The following is a 25,586-nucleotide window of genomic DNA, read 5'->3' as shown; positions in this document are numbered from 1 at the left end:
TGAAGGACCCTAACAAACACCGAACTCCAACGCGCGCGAATGTTGACATCAATAATAAATCACGAATTCGCCAACTTTTGCGTCTCAAAATAAAATGCGGCGTAAAACCGTGCGTTTGTAAAGGCTATTCGCAGGAAGGATTGTATGTGCGCGTTCACGTGAGAGGCGGTCTGGACCAGCTGGTAACTAGCCGCTAGCTACTAGCACCGCGGTACTTTGATCACTTTCGTTTCTCTCCGAGTGGCTGAAGTGGAAGCGCCTCGTGACGCACTGGTCTGTCCTGGTGTCTGTCCTGGTCTCTGTCCTGGTCCGTGTCCTGGTGTCTGTCCTGCTCCGTGTTCTGGTCTGTCCTGTCCTGGTCTGTGTCCTGGTGTCTGTCCTGGTCTGTCCTGTCCTGTCCTGGTCTGTGTCCTGGTCTCTGTCCTGGTATGGGTCGCCTCCAGTAACCCAGTGGCTGGCTGCTCAGAACTCCTTCGTACCAGGAGGTAATAAACCAACATCTGCCTGCTGTTCAGATCCTCTTCATGTTCAACAGACACTCTCTGATATCCCTCACTTCAAAATGTAGGCAGAAACGTATGCCCTGAGTGGTCCCTGTGTTTTCACTTTGTGGCTGTGGTTCATCACCGCAGCCCCTGGTTTAAGGTCGTTTAGACGATACGTTTGGGACATTCTTCGATGGCATTTACAAGTAATCTTGTGGAACCTTTGCAATGGCATCATGATTTGGAAACCACTGCAGTCATAACGTACTTAAGAGCCTTGTGTCTCTCACCTGCTCCAAGTCACAGGGAGGCAGAGCCTGTGAGTGTTTGTGACGTGATGTGTGTATGCACTTGTTAATAATGATGGCATAGTGTGCCTTATTTTGTACCCTGGCGTTTTTATACCAACGGACCTTTTTTCCCTTTGTTTCAGCCACAATGAAAAGAAGGGGTGAGCCCCCCGCCACGGCCCCTCTGAGCCCCAAGAAACCCCGACACGACGGCAGCTCAGACGATGAGTCGCCCATACTATCAAACAGTCATGGTACAGATCCACTCTCACCAAACGCCTTCACTGGCCGCTGTCCAAGAGCATCTGTTGTTGCAGTAAATCCTTATTTATGGTGGCCATGCCTTTCAATTCAAAGTTCCCTTGTGTGAACGTGAATTTACATTTAGGAGCCATTGGCAGTGTCCCTACCAAGGTCATGTTGGCACTTGTGACGCCACCATGCAAAAAGAAAGTTGAATTGCAAATAATTTCAGCAGCCACCTTTGCTTTGAATCGGTTTGTGCCCTGCCTCAAAGTGATCCAAAAGTAGCTATAGGGTGGGGGCTTGTCCCCTGGGAAAACTTAAACAACTAACTTGTCCTTCAGTTTACAGCATGTTACTGGTCAAATGACCATCGCCGCCGTCTGGTTCAAACACTATTGTATGTAGTTAAGAACTGTATTGGTGGAGGGCTTTTTGACCCCTGGTTGTTTTTCAGTCCCAGTCCACTTTCCAGTTTCTTACAGTTACTATAAGTATGCATTTAGAAAGACAATTTCATTAATACACAGGATCAGATGTTATGATCCCTTGTGCCAAAATCCAAGGAAAACACATATTCAGAAGCCCCTGCCCAAACCAACCTTATAAGCACGCTGGCCATTAAGCCACCAACCAAAGGTGAAAAACACAAGACAAATGGCCCAACTAACAGCAGTATGCAGCATGTCATTGGGGTTATCAAGTGGGCACCCTCTTTCACTGATGTTTCGTTAAGTTAGGCCCATGACACCTCAACAATGAAACAATGAAACCAGCATCCTGGAGTCACCCCCCTCTATGCTGCCACCACATTGCCACATTTAATGCATCCAAATACTCACTTTACTGCATCGTACCCCTAGCCCTAGCCCTACCCCTAACCCTGATCAAACAAACACGTTAGCACATTAGTCAGCTGGCTCAAGTATAAATGGGCAAGTTCAATTTTTATTAGACTACACTGTATTTCAATATAGTAAAATACAGTTTGTTCCTCAAACTTGCAACAAACAAACAAACATGAAATTAATTGAATTAGCTGATTAGTTATTTTAAAGAGATGGTGGTGGTTAAATAATGCTGGTGTGTGAATAAAATATAAAGCAATGCAAAGGTAAAAGTAATCGGTATGAAGACCTGTAGGCTGAGACACGTGAATGATTAAGCTGTAAGTTTTTTAGCAACTGGTGAGAAACAAAATATAATTGCTGTGATATTTCAACAAAAAAAATAAGAGTAAGTTGCCCAGGGATTTGAGTGGACAACTAGGATTCTGTCAGCTGGAGGTTCAGTAATGCTCCCGGAGGTTTGGTTTGAATACCTGAGAATGATGATGGTGCACTGGTACAGACAGTTATGCTTTCGTTGTTTTACTTTTGTTTATGGGATAATTAAACACTTAAATAGTAATGGCAGAAGCCAAATAGTTCTTCATTGTAAGTGAAAAATCCTCTTATTAATCTGTCAAAAAATTCAAACTTAGGAGCACAATTCTCACAGGAAATAAAGTGCTTGGAACCATCGATGAAGTAATCAGGGCCTTTGCACACAGTGCATGTGGCGCCCCGTGGCGTTAACCTCTGACATTAAAGGCTCTGAAGGCAGAGTGCAGAAGGCACATCCATAAATGGCTGTTCACGGACTGCCTTTCACACAAATCAAGGCTATTTAAACTTGGGCTTAATTGATGCTGCGGTCCCTGATTAGTGTGTTTCCTCCTGTCCAGACTCCAGTCAGAGTGACTCCCACAGCGACCAGGAAGAGCCCAGAGCAGGGTTCTCCATGTCGGCTCCTCAGCCGGGCGTCGCCTCCGCGCCCGGCCCTGACGCAGAGCGGGGCTCCAAGTTCGCTATGTACAACACCGTCTCCCAGAAGCTCATGGTAACGGACCTACATCCTCTAGTTTGAGTGACAGCCTTGTTTATGACCGGGTTCCACATTGCATGTGTGCTTTAGGTCCGACGTTGGGAATATATTGACACATTGTCACCGGACTTCTTATTATTTTTCATCACTTCATTTTAAAGAGGGACTGTCTGTTAAGTGTTTCCCTTCTCGGCCTCCAGGCTAAGATGGGCTTCCGTGAAGGCGAAGGTCTGGGGAAGTTCGGCCAGGGGCGGAAGGAGATCATCGAGGCGTCGACCCAGCGAGGGCGGAGAGGTCTGGGGCTCACGCTGCAGGGCTTCCAGGGGGTTCTGAACATCGACTGGCAGGACGAGCCGGAGGTAGGAGAACCCCACAGTCGTTCTCTTAAGGGCTGATATCATGCTGCTTCCACTTTTCCCTTTGCTGTAGACTGTTATATGACGTATGTATTCATGTTTTACGTCTGCTAAGCTAGAAAAATCCCGAGCCAGGGTGGCGTATTATGGCCCATCGAGAAGACCCCTCAATAAGTGCCTGAAACAGCTCGTTTGCGCTCAAACTTTACTTGCAGTGGGCGGGGGTGAAGTGCAGAAGTCCCGCCTCCCGGCTACCCGCAATGTTTACAACTTCTAGTGGTGTGAATTTGCAGACACACTCGTAAAATGTTCGATCAATCACAACAGAGTGGGCGTGCTGACCAATCACACAGACTGGGCTACTCTGGAGGCGGGCCTTAAAGCGACGTGATACACAACGTTTTTGAAAGACACTGAAATTGGTTTTGCAGAAATGAACAGTGAGAATAATATGGGGTATTTATAACATACAGCCATGTAACCCTATTCTAGTAGTCCCCCCAAATGCAATTATTAACCCTCAGAAATTATGATATGGGATTTTTTTTAATGGCTTTTTTAATTTAGTTTCCATTATCTTCATAGTTTTATAGCAATATCTCAGGGTCTATATCAGATTTAGTGGTTATAGTGTGTGTGTGTGTGTGTGTGTGTGTGTGTGTGTGTGTGTGTGTGTGTGTGTGTGTGTGTGTGTGTGTGTGTGTGTGTGTGTGTGTGTGTGTGTGTGTGTGTGTGTGTGTGTGTGTGTGTAGCCCAGTGCTGTAGAGAAGGTGGAATGGTTCCCAGAGTCCACAGCCGAGATTCCAGAAGCAGATGAGCTGAAGCACTGGATGGCCCTGGGCCCGGTGAGACACAGTGACCACTGCTCTTATGTTTAAGCATCTATAGGACTAATATCTAGTATTATGGATTTAAAAAATGGACTTTATATACATTACATTTTCTTCCCTTTACATGACTTACAGCGGAAATTAAAGATTGAAGATGAAACGGTGTTCTGCACAGAAGATCTCTTACACACTCTGTTAAGGTGCAAGGTAAGTTCACCTTCAGAGCGCCGGCTGTAGATGTTAATTTGTTACCATTTCCATATCCACAAAAGACAAGAAAAGGGCGTACTGTAGGAGCACAGCAGGCGTTCAGCAACAATGACCCTCTCTCTATGCTTTGATCAGTCGGTGTTTGACAACCTGGAGGGAGAGGAGATGAGGCGAGCGAGGACACGCTCCAACGCCTACGAGACGATCCGGGGGGCCTTCTTCCTCAACAGGTCAGCCCCAACAAGTCACTCCTCCTTCAAGGCCAAATTCAAAATCATTGACACGTCTCTGATAGAAGGTTGTGGCGGCCTCCTTCAGTTCAATATCATATAACACGTCCTATTCTCTCTTCTGATGTGTTTAGAGCAGCCATGAAGATGGCCAACATTGACTACTGCTTTGACAACATGTTCACCAACCCAAAGGATCCACAAGGGGTATAGAAAAAGCTTGATTATTGTCTTTATTGTTGATGTGGTTGCAAAGGAAGCCACACTATTGCTATCATGTGTCGGTTAGGTCTATTAGGTATTCACTGTATACAGTGTTGGGGTAGTTACTCCAAAAAAGTAATTAGTTACTTTTATAAATTGTAATGAGATTACTTTACTCGTTACTGCATTTGAAGTAACAAGTAACTTCACTACTTATTACTTTACTTTCAATAAAAAATATAAAAATAAAGGTCACTTTATCCCCTACAATTAAAACAGAAATGCACTTAAGCCGAGGTGACACATGCTGTTACTTTATGCGATGGTCCAAAGGCTGAATGAACCTGATCTATTTCGCAAGCTATGACATCGTGTCTTCCTCTCACCCTCTTGCAGGCAAGAGCAGCCTTCTCAAGTTTAAAAAATGCTGTCTATCCAGTGCACCGTCATTCCTAAGTAACTTTTGTTGTTGGCGGACCAAATGTCCGTGGTGGTGAATATTTTTGTCCTTTCAAGTTATAAACTGAAAGTAGTGAGCCACTGGCCGAAGCCCCCTGTCTCCGTCTCCATCTCTATCTCCATTTCCCTCTCTCCTTCGCACCAGCAGCTACGTCACTCAATCGATCGCTATGGCAACGTGCAGCACAGTGACACACACACAGGCAGCACGCACCACTTAAACAGATCAAAACTTTACACACAGCTGAAATTCTGAGCTGAAATTCCGATAGGGGGCGCTTTAACTTCTGGAGAAAATGCACACATCTAGTTATGATATATATTCTTCCGCCAGATTTTCAGTAATTATCTCCAGCTTTTTAGGTAGGTCAAAAAGTTTGGCATATATCAATGTGTGTCTACTTTTAGAGACCAAATATTGCAAGTAGGAGTGTCCACCTAGATATATGCTGGATCGATCAGTCTTCTAGCCTAACCAGTGGACTGTAGCAAATGTTGCTTATCTATCCATCATATTTCTAGCTGGACATGCCCACTAAGGTACAGGAAGAGCAGAAATGGCTTGTAATCCCTAAATAAGTTCACGGCTGGTGTTAAAATAGGGTTTAAACTTGAGAGTGCTCGCTCATTCGCCATACTAGCATTCGCATGTTGGCATGCGCCCGGAATATTGCCCACACGACGAGTTGGCTCATGCAACCGCACACATTTTCTTCAGAAAATGCACATGCGGTGCATGTCTAGTTATTATTATTATTATTATTATTATTATTATTATTATTTCAATTGGTTGCAATCTACCAGCTCACTGCTAGAGGGCACTAACTCCTCCACACTGCACCTTTAAACCTAATGAAGTGTGGTCCGTTCGTAGAGGCCGTTGACGCGGGAGCACGACGGGGAGCTGCTGTACTTCGCCGACGTGTGCGCGGGCCCCGGTGGCTTCTCGGAGTACGTGCTGTGGAAGCGCCGTTGGCACGCCAAGGGCTTCGGCATGACGCTGAAGGGCCCCTGTGACTTCAAGCTGGAGGACTTCTACGCCGCGCCCAGCGAACTATTTGAGCCGTACTATGGTATGCACACTGTGGCTCCAGACTAGAGAGACGTTTTGGATGTAAAAGGGTCTCACACACACACCCTTTAACCGATTTGTAATTTTTTTTCCTCCTGTAATGAGCTATTTTTAACTTTTTGGAATGTATATATTGTCGAAAGTGTGATAAAGAAGTGAAGAGACAATTTCTCACGTAGACAATGCAACGGCATGTCGTTTATTTTATCATATAAAAACGTTAAATTGAAACATGCCGCAGACCGGCATTTCAACAAGTCGCGCGATCTTAAAGAGACAGCGTCCCTTTAACAGAGAACGAGATAGTACATTGATGTGTTGATCTTAAAGAGACAGTGTCCCTTTAACACAGAACGAGATAGTACATTGATGTGTCGATCTTAAAGAGACAGCGTCCCTTTAACACAGAACAAGATAGTACATTGATGTGTCGATCTTAAAGAGACAGCGTCCCTTTAACACAGAACGAGATAGTACATTGATGTGTCGATCTTAAAGAGACAGCGTCCTTATAACCCAGAACGAGAGTGCATTTAACAATCAATCAATAACACTGTATGGTGCGTTATATCTATAGAGTCCACCACAATATCAAACTTTTGATCATGTTAAAAGCTTTATTTTGCCTTTGTTTTCTCAGGGGAAGGAGGCATCGATGGTGATGGTGACATCATGCGCCCGGAGAACATCAGTGCTTTCCGTAACTTTGTCATGGAGAGCACGGAGAGGCGGGGCCTGCATTTCCTCATGGCCGACGGGGTGAGCAGGTGGAAGGCCCCTCTATATCAGGGCCCTTGATAGGTTGCTCGTACTCTGCCCAAACAAACGGCCATCAATCACAACATCGGCCCAGTGGGCCGCAAGCTTTCATGTTGCAAACGTGTTATGTGTTGTTTGTTTGTTATGTGTTGTGTTGTTTGTTGGCTCAGTGTGCACACACCTTTCAATGTTTGTTTTCTTAACCATCAGATTGATTCCTTCATCTCACACATGTTAAACCTGCTTTGTAAATCCTTTCTATTCCACCTCTGCTCCTTGTCTGTGGGGCTGCAGGGCTTCTCTGTGGAGGGCCAGGAGAACATCCAGGAGATCCTCACCAAACAGCTGCTGCTGTGTCAGTTCCTCACGGCCATGTCCACCGTCAGGACCGGTACGTAAGAAAACACTCCAGCTAACTGAGGATGCCATTCAATAGTAGTGTTCATGTGTTACAAAATGCATTGTAATGTTTATTTATTTATTCAGGGAAGGCCATTGAGAGCAGGCTCTCGTTTTCAGTGACTCCCTGATTACAACATGAATACAAATGTACAATAGTATGTATAGTATATACACATTTCAATACATATGAATAATACAATGGGACAATTAAGAGCGCAATTTAAAACACGAGCAATCCTTATTTAATGCGACTTTAATCATCCCATTGAACGTATCAATTGAGACCTTGTATTGAAACAAATATATTTGCAATCAAAAGAATACGTAATATCCAGGAAGATGAACTGAGGCTACCTTCTGGGATGGCCTAGAAAGCGTTCATGTTCTTCCTGGTCCCAGTTGATCCGACGCCTTTCGTCCGTTCTTCACTGTCTCCTGTAGGAGGGCATTTTGTGTGCAAGACGTTTGACCTGTTTACTCCCTTCACCGTGGGTCTGGTCTACCTCCTCTACCTCTCCTTCGACAAGATGTCCCTCTTCAAACCCGTCACCAGCCGGCCCGCCAACTCAGAGAGGTAGGGGCTAGGGCCTGGCCGTAGAGTACCAGTACCAGGCAACCCTTAAGTTAACCCTTGACCTGGCGTCCACCACAGGTACATCGTGTGTCGCGGTCTGAAGCCCGGCGCCGACCCTATCAGGGAGTACATGTTCAGGATCAACCTGAAGCTCAACCAGCTGAAGAACTCCGACTCTGACGTGCTGGAGGTCGTGCCGCTGAGCGTGATCAAGGAAGACGTCAAGTTCTACCACTACATGGTCAACTCCAACGAGGGGTAGGGAGACCGCCCGGCCACAGGACCCTGACGCTACGGTGAGGCACAGCGGTGACCATGACTGACACTGTGTGTGTGTGTGTGTGTGTGTGTGTGTGTGTGTGTGTGTGTGTGTGTGTGTGTGTGTGTGTGTGTGTGTGTGTGTGTGTGTGTGTGTGTGTCTCTCTCTCTCTTCCAACAGCAACTGTGCTGTCCAGATTAAGGCCCTGGCCAAGATCCACGCCTACGTCTTAGACCAGTGAGTGGAACCTTCCCTCTGTTTCTCCTCATCATGTCACTCGTAGGTTCCATTGAAGCCCATGTATGGGACTTGATTGTTCTCTCTGTGTATCCACGCCCAGAGCTCTATCAGAGACCCGGCAGGCTGACATCAGAAAGGACTGCATGAAGCTTTGGGGGGTGAGTGCCCACAAAAGAGGAAACTCTTGAAATGCACGGAACCCCTTTTGTCCTGCCAAACTGGTGTCTCACTGCTGTCTCCATGAGCTCTGAATGCGGCGCTTCTCCCTCCTATGATATTAATATTAATCACATTCCACCTCCAGGTCCCTGATAAGGCGCGCGTCACCCCATCCTCCTCTGACCCCGTCTCAAAGTTTTACGAACTAATTAAGGTCAGCGTCCCAAGCACACAAGACCAAAAAGCAGTTTCAATGGTTTCATTGTGACTGAGCGCTCGACCTAACTGTGGTCTGGTCTGTGTTCCTCCTCAGAGCTCTGATGTGGACTCGTTCCAGTCCAAGGTCACGGCTCTGAGCTCCAGCACCCTGGACAAGGTCCACCAGGTGCTCAACTTCCGCTGCATCGTGGGCGGAGGAGAGCAGAACTTCCTCCTGTCCCTGGGGGTGAGTGGAGCCCAGGGAGTGTCTCTATCACCTCCTGAACCCCTGAACTGTGTTCTGCCTGTAGTTCTGCTGTGTGGCGTCAGGATAGTCCTGAGACAGTGGGAGAGGTTGAGGGTCTGGCTGAAATAAGATAATAATTAGCGTTTGAGTATATTTCAGAAGGGGATTCTAAGTGTAAAAATGAATTTGACAACAAACGGTCAGGGGTGGGGTAAAGCGTTAAATAAAAAAAGGGGAAGAAAGCGCCGGTGAAAGTAAACAATCATGGATATCCAGCGTGATATCCATTGATCTGCGGACTGGTCAAACTCTTCTCCCTCATCCTGGTGCTGAATGTGTTAAATGCATCAGCATTTTTATGTGTGTTTTCCAGTATACTTTTTACGTGCTTTTGTCGGACCGTCGGGTGAAAATGAGTCGTAGCTCAACATGGAGCAATAGTCAGGGGGCCAAAACTGATATTAAAACTTAGTCCGACACTTTTTGGTACAAGCATACAACCTATCCAGTATTATTATTAACCCCCTAACATGTGTTCTGGCCAGGTTGTTGAAAATGTATTTTTGGCCATTTTAACAATATATTCTAAAAAGTGGTAAAATCAGATTTTTTTTTCTCAAAGTGCTCCCTCTTTCTTCCATGTTACCTCCTGTAATTTTGGGCAAATGTGCAATATAATCCAATTTATGTGCAAGCATGAAATTTAAAAAATAATAATCAATAAATACCAATATCACAGCAGGTGTTAACAGTCTGAACAAAACATTATAAAGGAGTGAATTTCACACAACAGATTAACTAACTAACATTTACTTAGATTCTACCATCAGATGTTGCCAGAAACAGGTAGGCTAAACTGTTTTCCAACTAGCTATACTTCCCTGACAGATAGCTAGGCTAATGAATTTTCATAATTACTAGCTTACTTACTAATAGGTAAATTACGTTTTGTGCAGATAATAATAATGTAATGAAAATTTTATGTTTGTAAATGATTTGCTGCAAAGGAGCGTATTTTACAGTCTGCTGGCTAAAAGTGTTAACCAGTTTGTTAGATAGCCAAGCACTTTATGTCAGATGACATTGTAGTGATCCAATCAGAAACCAGACTAGTGTAGTGAAACATTTCTTTGCCTTTCAGATGAGCTAGCATGGATCCAGAGGGAGCTGTAAGCCTAGCATCCAAAGAAAAACAAATAGCAAGAGATATTGATTGGGAAAAATGTTAAATTTGTCAAGACAAATATGGAAAATACAGCCAAGATAAATCCCTAAGAAATCCTTCCGAGAATGGGCTAAAGTGTATTAGATTGAGAGCAAATGAACGGGTGAAATACCAAGACGTGCAGTATGCTGATACTCTGGAGAGAATTGAGGATTTTCTGGACACAGAAACTAAAAAGATAAAATGGCACAAAACATGCTATGCAGCTTTTACAAATGTGACTTATTTCCCACCTGAAGAAGCGCTTTGAAAGTTCACTACTAGAAGTTTGATGCCTTCAGTGTCTTGGTAAAAATGTATTTTCTGTCAGAAAGGACAAACTTCGAACTTCATGACTACATCTAAAAATATTCAAACAAGACACAGAATTGCGACTGAGGCTTGCAGGAGTCAATGACTTGATTGCAGCAGAAGGCAAATATCATCTTATCTGCTGCAGGGAGTTTCTCAGGAAGTATCAGAGCACTTCATCAAGAGCAGGTGATCCATATTACATTTACTTACACAATGTGGCAGATTAGAGCTTAGAGCAGGACTTGCCAGAGGTGAAATATACTTGTTGAAAACAGTTTGGGAAAGATACTGTACATTTCTGGGAGACTTTGATTTGGAACCAGGAATATACAAAGGTCAGCGTTTTAAGACAAAGCTTGAAAAGTTGCTTCAGGGAAAAGCACAGTTTGTTCAATCATTAAAACCAACTGATTCCATCATGATATTTCCTGAAATGACAGCTGGAACTGCTCTTCTTAACATGAAGAAATGAATGGATGACAAACAAGATGACGCTGAAGGGATGACTGGCTAGCTGTGGAACTGACAAGGACACTGAGATACTGAGTTGGCTGTATCGGGTGTCGGTAAAGGTTAAGGCAAACAATCCTGCCACATAAAGCTACTCAGCATTGCTCAAGACATTATTTATCCTGGTGGACGAAGACCAACACCAAAACACATTGGAATTGGAGTTGCTGTACACCAAGCTACACGCTCAAAGGACTTAGTGCTATGAGTCAGTATTGAGAGCAGATACTACCATGGCAAATGAGGCTATGAAGCGCTACTTTGAGAATGGTGAAGTATACATTCCACTGAACTTTGTCAATGCTAGTCTCCCTGGATACACAACGTATGCAAATGACAACAGACATAAATGAGGAGACACTTGATGATAAAAGAACCTTTCATGCTTCCCAGACTGCTGCTTTCAGACAAAGTAAACCTGAAGAAGAAATCCCAAAAATAATGCTGAAATCTGGGAGATCAAAGTCAAGCCCCCTCCAAAATTTCATGGATCAGTTACACCCGAGATGTATTATTCAGACACACAACTAACTAAACAATCAAAGAACCAAGATCTTGCCTGGATTATATGCAGACTGCAGAACACCGATGATCAGGTTGTTCCATCTTGGAGTGGCTTCAACCACCTTGTGTCAAAATCAGATCACCCAAAAGCAGCAGCTGGAATGATGCCTATCATAAATTCTCCAGCACATGACTATGACACAATTTGGACAGTGTTACAGCCAAACTGCCAAAAAATGACTACAAAACAGTGTCAAAGGTACACAATCATAACATTTGATGAGCAGCTCTACTGCAAAGCAAAGATGCTTCAGTGGCACCACCAAAAAGAGTGTGAGGATATTATTATTCTCTTGGGTGGCTTTCATGTGCAGTTGAACTTTTCAAAGGTCATTGGCCAGCATCTTGCTGATTCTGGAGTGAGGGACATTTTTGAGGAAAGTGGTGTGTTCGGAAAGAACACAGCTGAAAACATCATGAAGGGAACGGGATGGAACCGTGTAGCCCGTGCACACAAAATTGCCTTTGAAGCACTTTTGAGAATATTGTGGCCAACCTTTCTGCAATGGGTGGATGACAATGATAGCACAATAGACAAAAGTTGCTTTGAGTTGGCAGATGTACTCTTAGAACACATACGATGTGGAGAAATTGAGGCAGCTACAGCATGCTGTGAAGATCATGTTCTGAAAGTAGGAGAGGTTCATGACCTCCTTGCTGAGTTTGACAAGGCTAATGAAGACAAACCAACATTTACCTTCTGATGACAATACGTGGACCTTGTGTTTATTCTCCTGGCATTCACACGGGCACTGAGATGTGGTGACTGGAAGCTTTACATGTTGGCCTTCAAGAGCATGATGCCCTGGTTTGCTGCATATGATCACACCCACTACACAAGATGGGGTGTTGTATTCATAGCAGACATGGAACATCTGGCACAGACGGCACCACGGGTCTACCAGGGCTTCCTAGATGGTGATTTTGTAGCCAAAGAGGCCAAACACAGCTTCAACGAGGTGCCTTTTGATCTTTGCCTTGAGCACATCAACAAAACCGGAAAGGTTGCTGGAGGATTGGTGGGCATCACTCGAAATGAGACAGCTAGAAACTGTTGGTCCATCACCTACAATGAACGTCAGTGGAGGCTTCTCCAGTGAGGAGAGGGAGGAAGGTCTTCCTTAACATTGTTGAGAATAAAAAGTGTAGATTGCCCAGACTACTGTAATGAATTAATGCCCTTAAATATGACTAATGCCTTTGTATATGTAATGTTTGTTTCCCTGGGTAAAGGGACATTAGCACCCCCTATCGCCTGTTGAATATTACTTCGGGGAGGACGTTCCTCCCTCAGCCTCCATTGACTCCCATTCATTTCTCGGGAACTACTGGCGGCCGGTGGATAATATGGGGTTCAATGGGAGAGAGGAGGAAAGTCCTCCTCTGAGTGGGTGGGACTAGCTAAGGGATCTGAATCACGTCAACGTCTATTCATGAATAGGCTGGAGCCCTGGCTGCACTATGAACCAATAAGAAGTCCTGGCTGTGCTATGAACCAATAAGCAGGAGCCCTGGCTGCGCTATGAACCAATAAGCAGGAGCCCCGGCTGCGCTATGAACCAATAAGCAGGAGCCTTGGCTGTGGAGCAGCCCGAAAGGAGGGTTTATCCCCTCAAGTATCTAGGCTACAAGAACCAACGAACTCGCTCGTCTGCCTCATTTCCACCAAGCGGTGCGCTACTGTTTGTTGCGGTACAGTGCGGCTCTGTTCCTGTATATTGGTGTTTCCACTGAGCGGTGCGGCTCGGTTCACTTAGCTTATATTGGCGTTTCCACCGCCAAAAGTCTGCCGAAATAAACACGCAGAGCCTACCTATTTTTCGACACTCCTCCGTTGGGTTACCAAGCCATCTGAAAGGGTGGCGAAAACGTGGAGCTACACACGCTGTTATTCTGAAATCACTTAAAAAATATCCTGTTTGGTATGACCAGGTCACTGATATCTTTTCAACACAAACAGCGAGGAGGATTGATCTATAAATGAAGTCCCTCAATCTTAATTGGCTTATTACCATGACCAACATTCTGAAACAACCATTAACATTAACATCCATTTGTCTCAAACAATGTTAGGCCTTCAGCCCATGTCAATAGTTGTGAAATTATCTTGTTGTTCTTTTAATTGTTTGTTACTCTGACGTTCTGTTTGATATTGTGGAAAGGATGTTAGTGAATGATTCAGAGCATGATGCATTTTAAATGCCATCACTTTTGGTATTGTGTCTTCATTTTTCTTAAAACAATTGTAGCTGAAAATAAACATAGCTAAATTACAACCAATAGCTTCAGTCATTGAGGGCAAAAATAGTCCCAATGATAGACCCAGATTTTTTTAAATTTCACTTAATTATATCTCCCTGCTATTTGGTAGTTCACCAAAACACCCTGAAACAACTTGAGTCTCACTTATGCTACCATACGCCACTAACAGTGCAAGCAGGCCAATGGCAACCAAGCGCGCAGTCCTTCCTCCCTCACTTTAAAAACCACCAGCCGCCACTGATGAATGTGCATCTTTAGCACAGGACACTAGATCCCTGTTTGGACTGACACATGATGGAGAAGATGATGAAGACAACCAAAAAGACTGCCTTCCATCAAGACTCAGAAGGGATAACGATGATGTCATTCAACTTGTAGACCAATTCCAGAGATACGTCTTCCAACTGGAGAATATGTATGAGTTGGTGTCTTTGACAACCGGTGATGTGGCTTCAGAATATATACTGAATGACCTAACACATGCTGCAGAGTCTGGGAAACAAATGGTAACTGAGCTGGTGAATGAGCACAATGAACACAAACTTAGTGAGGCTGTTATAGCCTCAATAAGAGAAAACTCTCAAATCTTTACAGAACAGATGGCAAACTTGGAAAACTCAAATCCAAGTGTGTGAAGCCTGACAGGGATATTTTCCGTTGCATCATTGTATCCATGGACAGTGGCAGAGGTTAACGAAGATGGGCTTCTCCAAAAGGAACTGTGTGCAGTCCCCCTGTCACTTGCCACAACAGTCAGTGCTCAGACCTACTAGCAAAGCTACCTTAGCCACCATACTAGAAGCTGGTGCAAAGGAGACAGGGCTAAGTCCATCTCATTTGAGAACATGCACTATCAGTGATGGGATGGCTTTAGTAAGAGCAATAGGAAAACCTCAAAATGCATCAACCTTTGGGGATTATGCTGACATGTTCATACAGAAAATGACTGTCAATCTACATGGGAACACTACAAGAAGATTAACATTAACATTAGAGTGGATCTAGTATTTGATCAGTACCTACAGAACTCCATAAAGGGTGGAACAAGAGCAAAACGCAGCACCACTCCCACCATTATAAATAATGATGTAAAGATGCCAGCTAACTGGAATAGTTTCATTGAAATGGATGAAAACAAGGCAAACCTTACACAATTCCTTTCAATGGAACTTCAGTATGGTCTGGAAATTATAATAAGTGAGGGATTTGATGATGCAGAAAGAGTGGCATCGGCAGCTGGCATTGGTGTTTCCCACCTACGGGCTGCACATGAAGAAGCAGATACCCGCATATTGCTACATGCTGTTGATGCCACAACCAAAGGGTATGAGAGGCTCATCATTCAGTGCAGAGACACAGATGTACTGTTGTTACTTCTTGTGTTTGCACACCTGCTGAGCCCAGGATGAAAGCAGGAACTGCTAAGAAACCACGCTACATTAAAATGCATGATATTAAAATGTCAAATGAGATTCTGAATGGTCTGTTGGCATTTCACGCCATCACTGGATGTGACACTACCAGTCAATTCACTGGAATAGGAAAAAGGACGGCTTGGAAAGTGTTCCAGCAGTGCCCTCCTCTTAACAACTTTGGTGAGGATGAAGTACCAAGTCCAGCTATTCTATCCTCAGCAGAACAGTTTGTCTGCAAACTTTATGATCCAAAAACTACCAGCACTTCAATCCATGAAGTTCGCTGTGCCTTGTTTCGGAAAGTGAAAGCCAATGTGGAAACACCACCACCGACACAGGATGCCTTGTCTCTGCACCTCATGAGGGCCCACTATCAAACAAAGGTTTGGAAACAGTCACTAGTGACCCATCCACAGTTGCCCTCACCAACCAGTTGTGGTTGGCACATGAAGGATGGAATGCTTGTCCCACAGCTTTTAACCAAAGAACCTGTACAGGCCAGATGCTTTGAGCTGATGATCTGTGGATGCAAGGAAAGTGGAAGTCAGTGCAGTACCAGGCAGTGTCGATGTCGAAAAAGTGGAATATTTTGCCGTGGGGCATGTGGGTGTGCCTGTGCAACTTGGTGCAAGAATACTCAGGTACTCGCATCATTATTGAGTGTTCCACATTATATGCAACTGTATTGTTTCAGATTATTTGGCATGATATTGTTTTGCCTGTTTTGTAGACTATATTTATTTTATGCCCTTTGAGGTAATGCATGTTTTGTATTGTGAAGGTATTCATTATCAAAACAGTAAACTCTTTTGTGTCCCTTACCAGGACTGAGCACATGGACATGGTACCTGGGAGCCTTCTGTTGGCTGCCTACCTGGGTGCCACAGCTTGGATGGGAAAAAGCATACCTCTGCCATACGACTATTACATAGTTATTACTACTAGTTACTAACCCCTAACCCTAAAGAGAGCAGTTATATTAGGATGGAATTAATAACTATAGTTATAGGCCAATTAAATATAATTTTAGTTACAACCTGGTACATTAATGAAGTCAAATAGCACCATAGACCACCATCTAGAGTTCTACATTTCCGCCTGGACATTTAAAGTATTATAACTTGTGCAGCATTGCACTAGCTCTCCCTACAAGCTTTGAACTTGGCATGACTCATTCCCATAGATAGGAGTACTGATTGATAGAGGTTTTGGGATACTATGTTATGTTTCCAAGCTGATATTCACTTTGAAAACTGGTTCTCTTTAGACAGAGATAGATTTTTTCATGTTCTAGTTATGTTTTCTCTTAAACTGTACAATAAATGTTCATTCTGACACTTCAGCAGACATCCCATGAGTGTTAGCTTTCATTTTTTTTCATGATACCAAGTTTATGTATATGGTCTTTGTGGTTGTGGAGATATTCAACATTTATTGTTGGCATGTCGTGTTGAGCAGGAAACCTAAAAATTGGCCTGAAATTGCTTATAAAAGTCACAAAAATCATTTTTCAGCTTGACATAATAATAATATCTTACCTTGACTTAATATATTACCTATGGGTGTCTTCTAACTACAAAAATAGAGTGACAGCTTGTACCAAAACATGTCCGCAAAAGTCTTAACGGAAGCCCTTTTCAGATTTGGCGCCATGACTACAAAGAGGAGACGGAATGTCTATTGCATATCGGACCCAAATATCCAATAGACGTTCTGTCTCCTCTTTGCTCCATGTTGAGCCACGACTCATTTTCCACCGACGGTCCGGCAATGTGCTGATAAGAGTTACCGCCAATCAATCAATATTTCCCATAATGCGTGCGGCTGAGCGGGTGCCTGTTACGTCCAATGAGGCGTATGATTTTTAGAACTGGATCGGACCGAGGTGCAGTCACTTTCACATCTCAAGCGAAGTGCACCAGGGTTCGTTTGGAAGCAAACCGAGACCACCTCTCCTGCTGGGTCTCATTCCGACTGTTTGGTCCGCACCAGAGTTGGATGGTTTGTATTCACACCAGCCCAAAAGGTCCTCACCAGCGATTTTTTTTGGTTTGGTTCAAACTAAACAAGGCAGGTGTGAATACGCCCCAACTCTCAGTTCCCAGTCCCATTTCTCATTCAAACACTTAAATGTTTAAAATGTTGTGTATGACATTTCTAACTTTTTTTCCCCCTTGTATTTGATGTGGTTGTAAAGTGTCTTTGAGAACCCTAAGAAGCCCCATATAATATATATAATATATATATAATATATATATATATATATGTTGGCCTGTGCAGAAGTCCCAGATCTACGTGTGGGAGGGCAGGATGCCGGTGCGCTGGAGGAAGCTGGAGAACTTCAAGCTGGAGCTGCCCAGGGAGACGCTGCTCAGTGTGGAGGTGGTGCAGGAGCTCAAGGGGGAGGTGAGAGGACCAGTGACGACCGGTCCTAATGGAGTCCTGAAACCAATAATCAATCAAAGGCTGTTGGGGTCAGGTCCCTTAACTGTCAATCAAAACAAGCCTTATGTTAAAGATGTCATTGGCCTTTTGTCATTTAGCTAGGTAGCATAAAGCTACAGGTACTGTAAATACTACAGCATTCCTACAGCAGAAATTCATATCTTGGTAACATTTATTTAATATGTGTATGGCTACATGTTGGGCATGGGAATGCTGCTCTGCTGTGTTGGAGGTCCTATCCAGAGTGTTCCGGTTTGTTCTGTGTTCAGGGCAAAGCGCAGAGGAGGATCAACGCAGTGCACGTGCTGGACGCGCTCATACTCAACGGCACGGACGTTAGAGAGCTGCACTTCAACCAACGGTAGAGCGCTCCCCTTAGGTCCTCTTGTGATGTCTGCAGTAGAGCGCTCCCCTTGGGTCCTCTTGTGATGTCTGCAGTAGAGCGCTCCCCTTGGGTCCTCTTGTGATGTCTGCAGTAGAGCGCTCCCCTTGGGTCCTCTTGTGATGTCTGCAGTAGAGCGCTCCCCTTGGGTCCTCTTGTGATGTCTGCAGTAGAGCGCTCCCCTTGGGTCCTCTTGTGATGTCTGCGGTGGTCGTTGTAGGGGTGGGCGGTACACTGGTGTCACCAGCGGTAGAGCACTCCCTTAGGTCCCCTTGATGTCTGCAGTAGGGGTGGGCGGTACACTGGTGTCAGCCCCTGTTGTTATGGTGTTGTGGTACGTTTTGACTGTTGCCATTCTGGGAAACAAGGCAGTTGGGTCGTGGTTTGAATACTTGTCCTTATGTGCAGTGGTCCCCAGTGCGTGGGTCCCGTCCACTGGCCCATCTTGCAGTGGTCCCCAGTGCGTGGGTCTCCTCCACTGGCCCATCTTGCAGTGGTCCCCAGTGCGTGGGTCCCGTCCACTGGCCCATCTTGCAGTGGTCCCCAGTGCGTGGGTCTCCTCCACTGGCCCATCTTGCAGTGGTCCCCAGTGCGTGGGTCTCCTCCACTGGCCCATCATGCAGTGGTCCCCAGTGCGTGGGTCCCGTCCACTGGCCCATCTTGCAGTGGTCCCCAGTGCGTGGGTCCCGTCCACTGGCCCATCTTGCAGTGGTCCCCAGTGCGTGGGTCCCGTCCACTGGCCCATCTTGCAGTGGTCCCCAGTGCGTGGGTCCCGTCCACTGGCCCATCTTGGAGGCATTTGAAGTAGATCGAAGAAAATGAGGATCAAAAAGTATAAAATAACTAAATCTAGAAAATCTTTCCATTAACAAGCGTACTGCAACTGTCCCATTCGTGATATCAAATAGTGCTCTCAACACTGAACAGGATGGTTTTTGTTCCACTTCCATGTGTACCTGGAAGGGGGCAGTAGAACACTACTGCCCCCTTTTGGTCTGTGTGAGTCACTGTTCACAAATGATCGTTCCTCATAAAACACATAAAATGCTTCCACATTTATACGTAACCTTTTTAACTGTTTTAAGTTATGAATTGCTTTATCAATGAAACAAAAATACAACAAAAAGTGCTTGTTACTGATTTAATAATTACTTAAATAATAACTGCAATCAACCACATTAGCTTGTTGATTTGAGTTTTATGGAAAATATATTAATATAATTATTAAACTGTTCTGGTTTTGTTCCCCTGTTCTTTTTCGTTTTTTTGTATACTGTTAAGTGGAAGATCTTTTAGTTTTTTCAAAATAAATGTATGAAGAATGCTCAATACTCTGTCTCTGTTGATAAGAATACACACCATTTACTTATTATATTGTCAACATATGAACTTTATATAAATTATTAGGAGGGCTGTGATATTAATTTGAGGTCTTATCGCCCACCCCGAATATGTATTTCTCTCTAGATTTCTCAGGGTAACATAGAAGCTGTGACCACAGTGCTCCTGTAGATTCTGTTCTCAAAGCTCAGGTTGTAGTGACACATGGCGCTCTGTCTTCTACAGAATCCAGATGGCGGAGAAGTTTGTGAAGGCCGTGTCCAAGCCCAGCCGTCCAGACATGAACCCCATCAGGTACGAAGGGTCAACCTAGAGGCCACAATGAACTCACACATGGACCTCCCCTCCCACCTACCAAGGGTGTCTCTAAAGAGAAGAACAAGAACAAATGACATGTGTGTTGTTCTTCACAGGGTGAAGGAGGTGTACAGACTGGAGGAAATGGAGAAGATCTTTGTCAGGTATGCATGAGAAGAGCCATGAAGAGATTCATTCTAAGATGGTATGGCACTGCAGTGTACTGGTACTGTGGTGATGGAGGTCGGTCCTGACTGTAGTGTGTTGGTACTGATGGAGGTCGGTCCTGACTGTAGTGTGTTGGTACTGATGGAGGTAGGTCCTGACTGTAGTGTGTTGGTACTGATGGAGGTCGGTCCTGACTGTAGTGTGTTGGTACTGATGGAGGTCGGTCCTGACTGTAGTGTGTTGGTACTGATGGAGGTCGGTCCTGACTGTAGTGTGTTGGTACTGATGGAGGTCGGTCCTGACTGTAGTGTGTTGGTACTGATGGAGGTCGGTCCTGACTGTAGTGTGTTGGTACTGATGGAGGTCGGTCCTGACTGTAGTGTGTTGGTACTGATGGAGGTCGGTCCTGACTGTAGTGTGTTGGTACTGATGGAGGTCCTGACTGTAGTGTGTCCTGACTGTAGTGTGTTGGTACTGATGGAGGTCGGTCCTGACTGTAGTGTGTTGGTACTGATGGAGGTCGGTCCTGACTGTAGTGTGTTGGTACTGATGGAGGTCGGTCCTGACTGTAGTGTGTTGGTACTGATGGAGGTCGGTCCTGACTGTAGTGTGTTGGTACTGATGGAGGTCGGTCCTGACTGTAGTGTGTTGGTACTGATGGAGGTCGGTCCTGACTGTAGTGTGTTGGTACTGATGGAGGTCGGTCCTGACTGTAGTGTGTTGGTACTGATGGAGGTCGGTCCTGACTGTAGTGTGTTGGTACTGATGGAGGTAGGTCCTGACTGTAGTGTGTTGGTACTGATGGAGGTAGGTCCTGACTGTAGTGTGTTGGTACTGATGGAGGTAGGTCCTGACTGTAGTGTGTTGGTACTGATGGAGGTAGGTCCTGACTGTAGTGTGTTGGTACTGATGGAGGTAGGTCCTGACTGTAGTGTGTTGGTACTGATGGAGGTCGGTCCTGACTGTAGTGTGTTGGTACTGATGGAGGTAGGTCCTGACTGTAGTGTGTTGGTACTGATGGAGGTAGGTCCTGACTGTAGTGTGTTGGTACTGATGGAGGTAGGTCCTGACTGTAGTGTGTTGGTACTGATGGAGGTCGGTCCTGACTGTAGTGTGTTGGTACTGATGGAGGTAGGTCCTGACTGTAGTGTGTTGGTACTGATGGAGGTAGGTCCTGACTGTAGTGTGTTGGTACTGATGGAGGTCGGTCCTGACTGTAGTGTGTTGGTACTGATGGAGGTAGGTCCTGACTGTAGTGTGTTGGTACTGATGGAGGTCGGTCCTGACTGTAGTGTGTTGGTACTGATGGAGGTCCTGACTGTAGTGTGTTGGTACTGATGGAGGTCCTGACTGTAGTGTGTTGGTACTGATGGAGGTAGGTCCTGACTGTAGTGTGTTGGTACTGATGGAGGTAGGTCCTGACTGTAGTGTGTTGGTACTGATGGAGGTAGGTCCTGACTGTAGTGTGTTGGTACTGATGGAGGTAGGTCCTGACTGTAGTGTGTTGGTACTGATGGAGGTCCTGACTGTAGTGTGTTGGTACTGATGGAGGTAGGTCCTGACTGTAGTGTGTTGGTACTGATGGAGGTCCTGACTGTAGTGTGTTGGTGCTGATGGAGGTCCTGACTGTAGTGTGTTGGTACTGATGGAGGTCGGTCCTGACTGTAGTGTGTTGGTACTGATGGAGGTAGGTCCTGACTGTAGTGTGTTGGTACTGATGGAGGTCCTGACTGTAGTGTGTTGGTACTGATGGAGGTCGGTCCTGACTGTAGTGTGTTGGTACTGATGGAGGTCGGTCCTGACTGTAGTGTGTTGGTACTGATGGAGGTAGGTCCTGACTGTAGTGTGTTGGTACTGATGGAGGTCGGTCCTGACTGTAGTGTGTTGGTACTGATGGAGGTCCTGACTGTAGTGTGTTGGTGCTGATGGAGGTAGGTCCTGACTGTAGTGTGTTGGTACTGATGGAGGTCCTGACTGTAGTGTGTTGGTACTGATGGAGGTCGGTCCTGACTGTAGTGTGTTGGTACTGATGGAGGTCCTGACTGTAGTGTGTTGGTACTGATGGAGGTAGGTCCTGACTGTAGTGTGTTGGTACTGATGGAGGTCGGTCCTGACTGTAGTGTGTTGGTACTGATGGAGGTCCTGACTGTAGTGTGTTGGTACTGATGGAGGTAGGTCCTGACTGTAGTGTGTTGGTGCTGATGGAGGTCCTGACTGTAGTGTGTTGGTACTGATGGAGGTAGGTCCTGACTGTAGTGTGTTGGTACTGATGGAGGTCGGTCCTGACTGTAGTGTGTTGGTACTGATGGAGGTCCTGACTGTAGTGTGTTGGTACTGATGGAGGTAGGTCCTGACTGTAGTGTGTTGGTACTGATGGAGGTCGGTCCTGACTGTAGTGTGTTGGTACTGATGGAGGTAGGTCCTGACTGTAGTGTGTTGGTACTGATGGAGGTCGGTCCTGACTGTAGTGTGTTGGTGCTGATGGAGGTAGGTCCTGACTGTAGTGTGTTGGTACTGATGGAGGTAGGTCCTGACTGTAGTGTGTTGGTACTGATGGAGGTAGGTCCTGACTGTAGTGTGTTGGTGCTGATGGAGGTAGGTCCTGACTGTAGTGTGTTGGTACTGATGGAGGTAGGTCCTGACTGTAGTGTGTTGGTACTGATGGAGGTAGGTCCTGACTGTAGTGTGTTGGTACTGATGGAGGTCCTGACTGTAGTGTGTTGGTACTGATGGAGGTAGGTCCTGACTGTAGTGTGTTGGTACTGATGGAGGTAGGTCCTGACTGTAGTGTGTTGGTACTGATGGAGGTAGGTCCTGACTGTAGTGTGTTGGTACTGATGGAGGTAGGTCCTGACTGTAGTGTGTTGGTACTGATGGAGGTCCTGACTGTAGTGTGTTGGTACTGATGGAGGTAGGTCCTGACTGTAGTGTGTTGGTACTGATGGAGGTCCTGACTGTAGTGTGTTGGTACTGATGGAGGTAGGTCCTGACTGTAGTGTGTTGGTACTGATGGAGGTAGGTCCTGACTGTAGTGTGTTGGTACTGATGGAGGTAGGTCCTGACTGTAGTGTGTTGGTACTGATGGAGGTCGGTCCTGACTGTAGTGTGTTGGTACTGATGGAGGTAGGTCCTGACTGTAGTGTGTTGGTACTGATGGAGGTCGGTCCTGACTGTAGTGTGTTGGTACTGATGGAGGTAGGTCCTGACTGTAGTGTGTTGGTACTGATGGAGGTCCTGACTGTAGTGTGTTGGTACTGATGGAGGTAGGTCCTGACTGTAGTGTGTTGGTACTGATGGAGGTAGGTCCTGACTGTAGTGTGTTGGTACTGATGGAGGTAGGTCCTGACTGTAGTGTGTTGGTGCTGATGGAGGTAGGTCCTGACTGTAGTGTGTTGGTACTGATGGAGGTCGGTCCTGACTGTAGTGTGTTGGTACTGATGGAGGTAGGTCCTGACTGTAGTGTGTTGGTACTGATGGAGGTAGGTCCTGACTGTAGTGTGTTGGTACTGATGGAGGTAGGTCCTGACTGTAGTGTGTTGGTACTGATGGAGGTCGGTCCTGACTGTAGTGTGTTGGTACTGATGGAGGTCGGTCCTGACTGTAGTGTGTTGGTACTGATGGAGGTAGGTCCTGACTGTAGTGTGTTGGTACTGATGGAGGTAGGTCCTGACTGTAGTGTGTTGGTGCTGATGGAGGTAGGTCCTGACTGTAGTGTGTTGGTACTGATGGAGGTAGGTCCTGACTGTAGTGTGTTGGTACTGATGGAGGTCCTGACTGTAGTGTGTTGGTACTGATGGAGGTCCTGACTGTAGTGTGTTGGTACTGATGGAGGTCGGTCCTGACTGTAGTGTGTTGGTACTGATGGAGGTCGGTCCTGACTGTAGTGTGTTGGTGCTGATGGAGGTCGGTCCTGACTGTACACTGTTGTGTCTCCAGGTTGGAGATGAAGGTGACCAAGAGTTCTGGCGGCGTCCCGCGTCTGTCCTACACCGGCAGAGACGACCGACACTTCCTCCCCACCGGCCTCTACATCATCAAGACCGTCAACGGTAAGTGTGTGTGTGTGTGTGTGTGTGTGTGTGTGTGTGTGTGTGTGTGTGTGTGTGTGTGTGTGTGTGTGTGTGTGTGTGTGTGTGTGTGTGTGTGTGTGTGTGTGTGTGTGTGTGTGTGCACAGGTTGGATCATTCTGTCCCCCTCTTCCTCAACAGACCCTTGGACCATGGCGTACAGCAAGAACCATAAAAAGAAGTTCTTCTACAATAAGACCACCAAGGACTCCACCTTCTCCATGCCCCCGAGCTCCGTCACCCCGTTCCGGTACGCAGCCTCCCCACCACCAGGTCCCCTGTGTCACCTTCTCTCTCTGGTTCTAACGTTCTGCCCTCAGTGTTCTAACGTTCTGTTCTAACCTAACGTTCTGCCCTCAGTGTTCTAACGTTCTGTTCTAACGTCATGTTCTAACCTAACGTTCTGTTCTAACATAATGTTCTAACCTAACGTTCTGTTCTAACCTAACGTTCTGTTCTAACGTCATGTTCTAACCTAACGTTCTGTTCTAACCTAACGTTCTGTTCTAACCTAACGTTCTGTTCTCAGTGTGTGCCACTTGGAGCGTCTCTTCTGGGCGTGGGAGGAGGGGGTCATCGTTCACGACTCCCAGACGCGCGTGGACCCAGACAAACTGTCCAAGGATGAGGTGCTGGACTTTATTCACCAGAACTACCAGCCCTGAAGTGCAGAGCCTGAATCGACCCTGACGGATGCTTTGGGTCTGTGGGAGAGTGCTTCCTAATGGACGACCGGGTTTCTCGCTCAATCTCATTTTCGCCATGGCCCTAGATCAATATGAATTATGACGATGAAACACACAAAAAAGATGCCTGCCATTGTAACCCATGTAGTCAGCATGTCCTTCTTGTTAGTTCTGCAGTCCCCTCCATGCTGTGTTCACGCCCTGTTGGTCAGGGATAGAGGCCGTTCACTTACAATCCACCATACAATTGTAGAACTTATGGCTTCAACCACACATAGAAATGTGTGGTGGTTTTCTTGTCCATTCCCTGTCAAAGGGGTCACTCTTAAGTTCTTTTTCTAAATTCTCCAAGCCTTACCCCAAATGTAGCTGCAACCAAAATGCAATAATCACAAAATATTCTGTGTATATTTGGCAAGCTCTTAATCACCTGCATCAGTGTCCTCTTGGTGGCCTCATACCTGACCTGATATTTTTGTGCTGGTTTTAACTTTTTTTAAATCTGTTTAAACGTGTTTGGGGTTCAGTTTAGTTCCTTTTTCATTGTTTTGAGGATTTGTTGTTTTCCGTGTTCATGTGTCTTTCAATATTCACAGTAATAAACAGGAAGCCCCAGAGTTTGCCGTTGATATCCATTATTGCCAGGACATATTAAACTCATTGTCTTTTTTAAACTAAGATGCCATTTGTGTGATTATTGTGTGGTATCATTAAAGTTATTTTAGATAGAATCTAATTGCTTTGAAGCAGTAGAAATGATGCATGATGCACTATATATATATAGTTATAGCCTGTTTCCTGAAAGAAACAAGTTGTAAAAGCATCTAGAAAACACCATGATATAATG

The 25,586-nt window shown here is 45.6% G+C and overlaps 1 protein-coding gene across 1 annotated transcript; it reads left to right on the top strand.

Moving 5' to 3' along the window:
* cmtr1 (cap methyltransferase 1) lies at positions 1-25,356 on the top strand. Its single transcript, XM_084483770.1, has 24 exons — positions 1-485; positions 919-1,029; positions 2,745-2,899; positions 3,085-3,243; positions 3,993-4,085; positions 4,206-4,277; positions 4,416-4,510; positions 4,645-4,717; positions 6,048-6,246; positions 6,886-7,004; positions 7,299-7,395; positions 7,848-7,980; positions 8,059-8,238; positions 8,420-8,476; positions 8,580-8,637; positions 8,784-8,852; positions 8,952-9,083; positions 17,634-17,759; positions 18,068-18,159; positions 19,747-19,815; positions 19,935-19,982; positions 23,923-24,035; positions 24,195-24,303; positions 24,583-25,356. The coding sequence occupies exons 2-24, from the start codon at positions 924-926 to the stop codon at positions 24,716-24,718; spliced, it is 2,490 nt and encodes an 829-aa protein (XP_084339896.1). The 5' UTR covers positions 1-485; positions 919-923; the 3' UTR covers positions 24,719-25,356.
* Positions 25,357-25,586: the final 230 nt, after the last annotated feature.

This window comes from Micromesistius poutassou (assembly GCF_964030765.1).
Source record: "Micromesistius poutassou genome assembly, chromosome: 19".
In the NCBI taxonomy this organism is placed as follows: Eukaryota; Metazoa; Chordata; class Actinopteri; order Gadiformes; family Gadidae; genus Micromesistius; species Micromesistius poutassou.
This window is presented reverse-complemented; position numbering and strand designations above follow the sequence as displayed.